At 36.8% G+C, this 12,032-nt stretch overlaps 1 protein-coding gene across 4 annotated transcripts in view; it reads right to left on the bottom strand.

Annotated features, from left to right (window-relative positions):
* The window catches only part of SCUBE1 (signal peptide, CUB domain and EGF like domain containing 1), a 198,995-nt gene that overhangs the window by 163,932 nt on the left and 23,031 nt on the right, over positions 1-12,032 (bottom strand). For all 4 annotated transcript variants that reach the window (XM_015628660.3, XM_015628663.3, XM_015628662.3 and 1 more), the window contains exon 3: positions 1,433-1,561. In XM_015628660.3, coding sequence (XP_015484146.1) covers positions 1,433-1,561 — 129 coding nt within the window. The remainder of the gene's footprint in view (positions 1-1,432; positions 1,562-12,032) is intronic.

Below are 12,032 nucleotides of genomic sequence, written 5' to 3'. Positions count from 1 at the left end.
GGAAGGAAGGAAGGAAGGAAGGAAGGAAGGAAGGAAGGAAGGAAGGAAGGAAGGAAGGAAGGAAGGAAGGAAGGAAGGAAGGGGTGGAAGGAAGGAAGGAATGAATTTATGAATATTAGAATAGAGTTTTTATTCATTTTTTAAATTAATGTCTTCTTTGTATAAGAAATATTTTAAAGATATATTTCAAAAATATACAAAGAAATACCTCTTGCACCATTAATCATTTGACCACCTCAGGCTGAGGCAAATAAATCTCTTTTAGTTTGTTCTATAACAAATGAAATTTGGAAGTTTGAGTTAAACCCCCATCAATGGTCAGGATATATAATCTATCTGAACAAATATTACTCTGTTTGAAAATAAATGCAGTACAAAATACATCTACTGAAATGCTAATCAATCAAATCCTAGTTCTTTGATAGCTTCAGTTAGTGCAGACTGGTGATACTGGACTTCAAAATTTTTGGTTCACTGCCTCATTTCTTGAATTTCATTCAATTACCTCAGCTTTTACTCAGGTGGAGTTGCTTCTGACACAGAAAAACATCCCTTTTACACACTGTTTTATAAACATCACCTTGAAATTAACTTAGGAGTGTACCAAAACACGATCATTGCATTTATATTGGGAATAGTACGAAAGAGCCTCTAAGTACCAGAATTTAACAAAAAATGACCAGCAAGTAAGCAGCTATGGGAAACTGGACAAAGCACCAGGTAACTGGTGCGAAGAAATTTCATAACAAAAACATATACTTATGTAGCTTCTAGGACAAACCCAACCTATTTAAACCAGAGCAATGGCAATGAATCAAAAATACAGATCTCCAAATCCTCAGACAGCTGAAGCAATGAAGATCCTGCACTGGGCTTTGCACAGCCAGTGGACAGTGTCCCTCCAGTTATTAGTGATTAGTGTTTCTTCTGCCCTGTTTCATTGTCCAAGTATTCCTTCCTCGCTTACTTGTACTTTTAACATTCTGTAATTTATGTTCATACACCATATCCTAGAACTGTATTGCCTGAAAAGGGAAAAAAGGGGAGGGCAAGCTGTAAAGATATGACTGGGATTACAAAAATTGCATGGCAGAAGAAACAGACAAAATATATCTCAGTATATTTAATATATTTAACAGATTACATTTTTTAAAGAAGAAGCCCAAGCATCCAGCACAGGCTTTGGGGGTCATGGTTTTCCTCAGCAATATTAAACATGGGTATAGTGAGTTGAGCATGTTGAGATTAAGAGTGAAAGCTGTAAGGGTTTGACCTAAACCACACTGGGACCAACTCACAGGTTTGAAAGTATTCATGTGACCTGGATCAAGTCTTTACAGAAGACATGGCAGATTAAAAAATGCAGGAAACAGATCAGGCCTTCTTGCCACAGCCATGAAATGAAAGTTTCTTGCCAGCATTCACAACTTACCAAGACAGTTGTGGCCATCATGGGCTAACATGAATCCATCATAGCACGTACACCTGTAGTTGCCTGGAATGTTGATACATTCGTGGACACAACCCCCATTGTAGAAGTCATTTTCACATTCATCGATATCTAAAACACATGAGGAAAAAGAAGCTTTTGTAAAGAGAATTCTGACAATACAAAATGATGTCTCCAACTGAGCATGTTTTTTGATATTTGCATGTCCCTAATCTTTCTTTTAGGCTCATATTGCCTACTTCAACCAACACATGTTCTGGGACTGAATATATCAGGGAAATATTTGTCTGAAAAGCAGCAAGCCAATGTATAGAACACTCCTTCACAAAATAATTAGAGTATTATATATTATATCACAGTAAAAATGTTATGAAAAATTAAAAAAAAAGGAACACTTGATTTTGGTATACTTTATATTTAAAATGTAGTTTTCATTTTCTGGCTTCAAAATAACAAGCAGAGAATGAGTGAAACCTTTGACTTGTAAAAACTATGTGATGCATACTATGAACATGGCATGAGACATTTTATTACAAATAAACTATAATTTTCTGTATTAATCCAGATACAACAAGAACAACAAAGAGTCCAGTAGTTTATTCTCAGAAGATATGATAGTTGTTTGGGGTTTTTTCACACTGGCCTGTATGTGAAAGAGGATCATAAAAGATGACAGATGGATTCCGCTTCAATTACAAACAATCCTGTCATATCTTCCCTTCCTCATACAAAAAAAATCACTTCTTCACTCATTCTAGAAAATTCAAGCTTTCCTCTTTTTACAAACTGTATTTTGGCTTATACATGGAACATCAGTATCACAGTCACTCTTGTGAATAATTCAGTGGTGTACATCAACCAACTAAACATACACAAATAATTCAAGATAGCCTCATGGTTTGATAAGTATCAGGTCTAAATTTGTGGCATGCTACACCAAAACCCACAGCTACTCACCCTAAGTTAGGCAGCACATCATAAACAGATAAAGTTATCCTTTTAGAAAACCACCTGTTAGTATATCAGAGCTACCCCAGCATTACATTTCAAATGTGTCTTCCCTTGCAGAAGTGATTGACATATTTTTGAATTAGGTTCATGTTCACACAGATTTTCTCCTTTTTCTCCCCCCTTTTAAAAGTACTGTATGACAAGTTTTTGGTACCTGGTATCATATCCAGATGCAATCGAAGAGGGCAAGGTGGTTTGGGGAAAAACAGACTCCCCTGAAGAGCCAACTTGGACTCAGCCACTCAGTGCTTCCAGCACCTCTAGCTCTTGTGTTGAGGATGGCTGGGTTTGTCCCTCCTCACAAAATCTGTGAGAGCAGGGACAGGCTTCTCCCACTTTGTGTTGCAAGTCTTCCCCCTCATGTTGGCCTCTCCCAAAAATCTACCTTAAACTCAGAATCTTCCAAGTCTCCATCCACCTGCCACCAACAGCTCTAAGGTCCCCCTTCTACAATCTCCTCAGACTCTTGAAAAGGACATAACAGACTTGGCTTTATCTGCAAAACCAACTGGCTATTTCATTAACTCAGCATTTGGCACCACAGAAATACCAGAAATAGGATGCTGGAGAAAGGCTCTTCCAAACAAAAATACCTGCTGCTTAAAGGTAAATTTCCTAGTCTTTAAAGCACTGCTCTTTTTCAGAAGGTTCTCATTCTTTACTAACAATTTCCATCCATGATTTGTGCAAGTGCCCACTCAGCACAGCCTGTGGTTGTGCTCTACTTTCCAAGTCCAGTATGACAGCAAAAAGAAACATCGCCTATTTTTCTTGAAAACAAGAACCAGCAAGTCAAGTGCTCATTCCAAACAACCTGCAACGCAATCTTTGAGAAGCTGCTCTTATTAGGCCATAGCTCCGTCTGCCTAGGTGAATATTCCCAAAATGTTACAGTCTGGTTTCCACTCAGCAGAAATTTGCAGCTTCCATAACCATTCATGAATATTTCCAGAAACTTTGTGTCATTCTCTACAGGCTAGAGGGACAAAAACAGAGACCTACAGTAATGCCGTATTTTAACAGGCCAATACAATACTCACAAAGCATCTAACATGATTTTGATGTCATGCATGTTAGGTGTTCCCCTCCAGACACTCAGAAAAAATGGCATCTTCATTTCAAGGTTTGTTTTTAACTTTTATCCAGCAATGAGTCTTTTCAGAAGAGGGAATTCAGAATAAGCTGTTATCACCTCTTATGTTCCTCAGCATCAGACTGCCAAAGGTTGAGCATTTAATTCCCTTTTTGTTCAAACAATGAAACAAATAGGACTATTTGTTTAAATAAGCAGTGAGAGAGCTGTCAAAAGGGACAAAAAAAATTCAAAGAAATGAGAAGCCTTTTGAATGACTACCCCTTATATAATATGTAGTTCTAAAAAGCTGTGCTGTGATTAGCAGCACAAAGTGATGCCATAAAAATACTCAAGTTAGAGAAAGGGTAATAAAACAGATTAAGAAACCACAAAAATAGCTAAGAAACAGATTATTTGTATCTTGTTATCTCAGAAGTTCAAGTCACAACTAATATTGCAAAAGGATTAGCAAATGATTTCTCCCTTTTGTACCCCAACAGCTGTACAAAACTAGAAGTAGAACCAAACATTCTAACTCCTTTTCAGAGCCATGTTGTGGGATTTTTGGTGTTTCTTCCTTCCAAAACGCACATTAGTATTTAAGAACTTCACCTGGCAGGCTGATTGGAATTTCTATCTCCAAAAAAAAAAAAAAAAGGGGACTGAGACTGGTGAATTCACATTTCCAAAAAAAACCTGGAGCAAAAACACACCAAAAAACAAGAAACCAAAAATCCCAGCCCCTCTCTCGGCCCAAAAAAATCCAACCAAAAATCCCCAAACAAGAAAACCTCACAAAACCACGCAAAAAGCCTACAAAGTCCAAATATTGAACATTTTTGAGGCTCCAACTGCCAAGAGAAATGCAAACAATGTGACAACCACTCCATCTTCTCTTATACCTGGAGGAAGACATTCTTTAAAGAATGCCTCAGTGTGGAACAACTATAACTTATGGACAGAATGCTACATCTGACATACCAGAATACAGCTTCCTTAGTAATGCTCCATATAGAGTACAAGTAATAGGAGTACATTCAATCACATAAAACATGAAGGCTTGCTCTTCCTTTTGTCTATTGTAAACCTCAAAATTTGCAGGGGCCATCTGTGTTCATTTCCTTTTGGTTAGGTCATATCCTATTATTCTTTTTTTCCTAAAATTGATAGAATTGGGTGTTAATCAAAATTTCAGTTCTAAACACTTTTGAGAAATTAAGCTTTCCCTGTTAATTTTGTAGCTTCAACTATCCTTAACATTTTTAGCATTTGGTCACTTAATATTCTTTCATCATGACGGAATTACCACAACAAAAACAAAAACCAAAACCAAGAGGAAAAAAATAAATGTACGTATCCAACCATGAAACTGTGATGGATGAAGGTGCATCTGCTGATGAATTTGCAATTTTTGCAATTTTTCTCAAAGGGAAACCTGACCCTTTATCTACACTGGCAAAATATTTATAAAGTTTTCAATTCCTTAAATTCCAGCTGCTCAGATAGGGAATTCTTAGGGTGTTTAGTGAAGAAATCACCTTAAAAGAGAATTGCAATGCTTCCAGTCCAAGAGGAATTAATTTCATGTGGTACTACAATGGCAGGAATCATGGGAGTCTCAGACAAGAATTAAATGCACCAGAATGATTAAGAAGGTCTAGAGACATTTTTAGCCACAACCTGCCAAGAACCTATTTGAGCTTAGTGTATTCAAAAGAGACAGCAACTCCCAATCCCAGGGATGGATGTAAGGACATCCTCAAATGCCGGCAAAATAATTTTGATTGTCTCTTTCTGGAACTGGTTCAGAAAATCGCAAAAATTCACTGCTTGTTTCAAAAGTTTTAAATTAAAAAATGATCAGGAAAAAAGAGGTAAAAGAAACTTGATTACTTGCATGTACTAGTAACTGTACTGGTCCAGCTATTTACCAAAGTAAAAGAGGCTTGGAAACTCCATCCTAATTATTTCTGGAAAGCAGAGGTGAATCTTTTTGTTACTATCTGGAAATAACTCTTTGAACACATCCCTAGGGAACACAGCTGTGCTTTGCTACTGCCCTCCTCAAGAAGCAGATGTGTTACTTAAAGAACATCTACTCCTTGAGACTGCAGTTATTACACAATGCAAGCATCCAAGAACTTTTTTTTAAAACCCTAGACAAGTATCTGAGAAAATCTGAGGATGTGTTACCATGAGGACATGCTGTAATTTACAGTCCTTGTATTTCAGTTACAGGATAAGAATTTGACTATTTTTTAAGTGACCTGATTCTTCTTAGCCTGATAGGACCTGTATTTCCCTTACATATAATGGGGTTGATTCTTCTTTCATTATTAGAGGTGAAACTGACCCTCCCTCAGGATTTGTTTAATTTGTCTGTTCTGCCAGAAAGATGGAACCCTTACAAGCCTCACAATGCCACCCTGCAGAGAAGCAGCTCTTCCAGAAGCACATACAACTATGAAATGTTCAAAATAAAACAAGAATCAAACTCTTCTTCTTCCCATATCACAGTATGTCAGCTTTCTGTTTCAGCAGAGAATAGAATGCACGCAATAACTCATGTCCACAAGACATATCAAACTGTAAAATAGCGAGGAAGTTTCAAAATGGCTGGTTCCCATTTTGTCGAAACATTTTCAGCAGTCATGAAATTTACTCTGTGTTAATCATCTTTTCCAAGCACTAACCAGATCTCCTAGAAGGTGGCACAGAATTTATGGCAAGAAAGCAAAAAGCCTACCTCCAGAAACTCTGGGGGTACTCTACTCTATGCTTCATTGCATCACTTGCAATTAATTAAGCTCCCAAATGTCCAAAAATAGTTTCAACACAGGCAACGAAGTTTGTCAGCACAGCTACAGATCATCATGGGCACAGCTAGTGAAATCAAAGCAAATGCTTGCAAGGATTTGATGAATTTTGGATGAGTGTCACAGCTAAACTGTCACAAGAAGCCTTATGGCCATTAACATGCAAAAGGAAGAATGACTGAGGCCTGGAAGTCAACAAGCCAAATTTAGTGTTGAATTCCACAGATTTCTATAGAAAATGGGAAAGTGTGCATTGACACAATTTTTATCTTGGCATCTGTCAAGGCCACAGATCCCAACACTCACAATGCAACAGAAGATGTTCAAAACAGGCATGGGATTGAATAAAATCCATGTCCATTTTAAAGTATTTCTTGACTAGCACTATAAGAGCAAGATCTGGAGCTAATTTAGTGAAAAAAAATTCAATTGACTTTGAAAGGAGTAATTTATGTGCTTGGACATTTTAAAAGAAATAGCCAAAGAAAGCTGTCTGCCCACATCAACTTCCAATTTAGAGAACCACAAACAAAATTGATAGTGCACGTATAACATGCAGATGTGGAACATCTCATAAAGAAGCTGAATCCATTAAATAGCTAGAAAAAGAAATATTAAAATCTTCATAAGTTCATCTTGATGGATGAAGCCATGTATTTCTTCAGTATCTAAAGAAAAAAAAAAATATATTCATCTTCCTTTTATCTAACTGCTTTAAACAAAATACTAGCAAAAAGATACTATGGAGACAGTCAATAATATCGTCCTTACAAATGTGACAGGAAAGAAACTGTTTTACCTTCTTGCTTCAAGAGGGTTTGCTGCTAGCCTCTACAGAGGGAAAAGCATACCAGATGCAAAATTCTCTTTTATCAGTTGTCTTCTGCTAAAAAATGCCATCCTATAGTTCTGCAACAGCAGCATCTTGCTTACTTATCCACAACTAATATACAGCAAAGAACACTGCAACACACTGGAGCCCATATTTCCATGTGGTAATATTTTTCACTTTCATGGCTTCTCTACTAGGAATTTGCAAAGAATGTTATTGATTCTTTATTGAGTTTTGGTCACTCTTCCTCCTATGGCCACTGCGCTATCCTCATATCCACAGAAAAATACAGGAAAAAAGTCGCACCCCTACATTCTAAATCCTATGCAATAAGAACAGATTTACAGTGCAAAAATATCTTCCTCATTGCATAGCTTCATGCAAGCTTGATCTCAGATGCTCGTGAAAGAAAGTAACCTTGTAAAATCCAAAGATAAAATAGCCTGAGATGAAATCCCAACCCTACAAAAGTCACAAGGCTTTTTATATACTGGCTTAATGAAGCCAGGAAGACATATTTTCTGGGATTCACAGTAGAGAGATATGAGAAACAGGATCAGTACTCAAATTTTTTGTTCCTATTTTCAGTTCAGAACAAACAGCAGATAGCACTGACTGCTACTTTAAAGGAAACAGGGGGAAATGAAGTTACATTCACACTGACAAGAATTACAAATAAGTTCAAGTCCTGGATCACAATCAGATCAGCATCTTACTCTTTCTCATAACTGGGTTTGAGACTGCAAAAGCCATGAAAATAAGTAAAAATTATATGGGAATATTTACATATTTATAAATTTATATATATTCTTTGGCAGAGTCTACATTTTATATACTTTCAGCAGATATACATCACACTCTGAACAACCTGAACCTAAGGCATTTTCATTTCCCGTGTGAAATTGCACTTTCCTTAAGAAGGGAACCAGTTCCAGATCTAAAGGCCAGGATAAAAGCTCAAACATAGGTTAAAGGCCATTCTGGTAAAGTGCAGGTGAAATTTGTCAGAAGTTCAGCTCTCTGGGAAACACTCAACCTAAGAAGCAATACTAAACATGTTAGATTCTCACAAAGAGTTTAGCATCAGCACATTTCCACACATTTGAAATCTGCTCTACTCTTAAAATTCGCAGAATCTGACCCATGTATGAAGAACTGGGTGGGAAAACATTATCAATTATAAATTTCACTCCATCTGACCTGATGAAATACCATCTCCATCTGTGTTTTGTGGTATCAGAATTCAGCATCTACTCCAAGTCCAAATTTTATGAAGAACATATTGATATACCAGGACTCATTCAATATATCTACTCAAAAAAAAAAAAACCTTCACCTTCAGAGATAAGTCCATTTTTAAATATATCTTTCCATGAAAAGCTTGTTAAATTACTTTTACTGTGAAACAAATTATTTGTTACATCTGGTCCTTCCTGCAATACTTTCTTTTTTTGACTCATAAATGTTAACATCTTTAGATGCTGTGACCTTGTAAATGTTACAATCTAATGAATCAGAGGAACAGAGAGTGCAGTTTTTACAGCTTTCAAGTTGCCATGATGTTTTCAAGACGCTTATGCCAAAGAAAACTGTAAAATTTGATAGCCATTAGGACTTCTCTAAGAGGCAAGGTCAAGGGTGGGTAAGCTGGGAACAGGGTAAATTCAGAAAGAGCAGGCGGACGTTTCTCCATGGAGAAGGAAAAAGAACAGGTACAATATGTTGTTTAACCTGAGGTTTTTTCAGTGTAAATACCTCAAGAGCCTTTCCACTATGGGTACTGCCTCTCCCATGTTTTTCCCATTAGTGCATCCACAAAGAAAAAGAATAATTAATTTTACAACTTCCTTTAAAAATGTCACAAGCCCTTATTTCCCAGTACTAAACCATCAATAAAATGAAAAGGCCATGCCAGCTTAGTGGACATGATTTGGATACAGTCTGTGGTATTGTTGTGCTGTTTTTCTGGAAGCCATTTCATCCAGTTTCCAGAAAAGAACAAGTACTCTGCAACTGTTTTGTTTCCTCTCCTTCTGTGATGGCTGAACACAAAGTTCATCATGCTTTATATTGTGCTAAAGTATTGTCTGAAAGAAGTGGGGGGAAATGGAATACAAACCAAACAGTAAAGGTATGCCCAGATGATTATAGAACACAAACATTTTTAAAGTGTGAACAATTTTATATTTAGAACTATCTTGCTTAAAAGCATTTAGGATACATCTGAAAGACAGATGAGACATCTTCACATTTATCACTGACTGTAGATATGACTTTTTTATTTTCTGAAATTTTAAATTTAATATTATTTAAATATTGCTTCATAATTTTTTCCCTAACCAGAATTACTAACTTATCCTTTTAAAGAAAGCACAGAGATAACCATTAATGATCCCTATTTTGCCCTGTGTCTGTAATTTTTTTTCCTATTATTATACTTTGTACAGCAAGCATGGATCAAATTTTCAAGTCACACAGAGTACGGGTGGCCTTACAGGAGTCACCCTCACAGCCTGGGGAAAAACAGCTTTCAGACACACAAGTCTTTCTCTAAGGAGCTGATGAAGTAATTGAATTGAGTTTATCAGCTCTAGCAAATGCAGGTGTGTTTAGGTGTGTTGCTCCTTTCCAAGTTTTAGTTAATTATTTTCAAATATTGTGCATCATATAAATAGATGATGCACATTTAGTTAATTATCTTCAAATATTGTGCATCATATAAGGAGAATAAGTCACATTTAAAGACACAAGTGACTAGACAGTAACAAGTGCCCAGTACTGTAGGCTGACTTCAGCTGACACAGTTCACACATTGGTAAATGAAACAAGGCAACAGATGATTAAAATCCAAAATTTCTGCAGTAGCTGAATTGTTATATCTCACATTTTTGGTGAAAAACCATCCCATTCTTCATTCATCAATAAGAAATAATGGTGTCCAGAGACTCCATTCCTTACATTTTTCTTAAATTCATCTTCCCTTCCTCCATTTCCTGTCACGGTTCTCTTTCCTGTGCTTTTCCCTCCTTATTTAAACTTAGTTTGAAGAGTAGAAAGAAGATTTTTAGTAGCTGGACATTGATATGCCAATCAAAGTGACAACAGACACAAGAACCTACCCCTTTGATTCCTCCTCTGAGGATGCCTGATGTTCAAGACAGGTATTACAGCTTCAGTCCACATGTACCTTGCCACTGGAAAGTTATCACTGAAGTACAGTGAAGTAAGAAATATGCAAAAATATTGAAATAAAAAAGGTAACATAAACTGAAAGCTGAGATTCTGCATGCCTTTGATGTCACATGCCAGACACTTAAATATCCTATGTGCTGTCATACATAAGACTCCAGCAGCAGGAACAGGGAGGAGATCAAGAAGTCATATGGAACACTCTTCACTTAGGACCTTATAGAGTTTCTGACTGCTTAATTGTCAAGTCTTCCTACTGCATTAACACTGGAGTTTTACAGAGCTTTTTACCTACAGTACCTTTTGGATGCCTGAAACCTTTGGACAGCTAGAATCCTTTATAGGGAAAGAAATAATTAAACAGAGTCCTTTCCCTAGGGGACATTATATGTTCTATTAATGTACCCAAGTATTACCCCTGTGTGACATTTGCCATCTCGACTAGCACAATGAAAACTTATTTGGGACCATTCCAGTTTCATTTGCAGTAAATAGATTTTTTTTTTTTTTTTTTTCTAGATAAACCCAAAATTATTGTAATCCTGCATTCAGCATCTTGAACTCCTGATTAGAGTTTGGAACAGCTTGACATTTGTCTTAATTAATATTTAAACAGATTGGCTGCAAGTTCTTTGAAGCTCAAGTGAGATACCCAAATAAAGATGGATACCTGCAGAGCACGTAACAGTTTTAGAGTCTGTCTTTATTTAGTAGCTGCCATGCCCGACAAGCTCAAGCAGAGAGGCTTCCTGTTCACAAGCTGTTATGAATGTGAAACATGACATTTGATGGCATTTTTCCCACCACTTCTAAATCACAGCCATTTCCAGCTGCCTCTTAATATAATGGGAAATGTTTGATTCTACATCGAATCTTCAAAGTTCTTGGCGATATAATGGGAGAGTACTTCTGTGTCTTTACTGACACTGCTGGTGTGCATGCATCCTAATGATAATTGTTTCAGTAAGTCATGGCAGAAGATTGTCCTAGATCTTTAAATTTGAATATGCTCCTATAAATTTTGAGAAGAATGTTTCAAGTAGTGAAATTAGCTCATTGATACAGATATAATACACTGACTTTTTTTCCAGACTCTGTAGGCTTCTCATTCTCAGATTGTTTATCTCCAACCTTACTTTGCATTTCATTTCTAAATGTCTGTCCACTGACAAAGGGAAAAAATACCAGCCTTCTATTCTGAAGTACATTTCTTTATTACTTATCAGTGAATAAATATTAACTTCTTTTATGTGGCACTTCATGCAGAGGAGCGGAACATTGCTTCTTGCCCATTTCAGAACGAGTCAGTGGCAGACACACTGCCAAATGGAAGATTTCTTAATATCATAGAGCACATGCTTCCTTAGTCCCCGGCAGACTGACATTTCTTCAGTTTCGGGCTGAAAAAGCCAAGACCACAAAACAGTATGAGAGGCTACAGAGAAGTGGTTTTCAGCCTTCCTGGATATGAGGAACTAGTATGTCTTCCAGCAGAAGTGCAAACACTTGTATAGCAAATTTACATTTTCTGACAGCAGGCTTACCTTTTCAAACTATATTTTACCACCTGTATTTTAGCGGTAGTCCTTGGGTAATTGCAGACTCCTGGCTGAAAACTGCTGTGCTGGTTAACCACTTGGGGAATATAATGTAATTTAT

Source organism: Parus major, chromosome 1A (genome assembly GCF_001522545.3).
Source record: "Parus major isolate Abel chromosome 1A, Parus_major1.1, whole genome shotgun sequence".
Classification (NCBI taxonomy): Eukaryota; Metazoa; Chordata; class Aves; order Passeriformes; family Paridae; genus Parus; species Parus major.
Note: the sequence above shows the minus strand (reverse complement) of the source record. Positions and strands in the feature narration are given on the sequence as shown.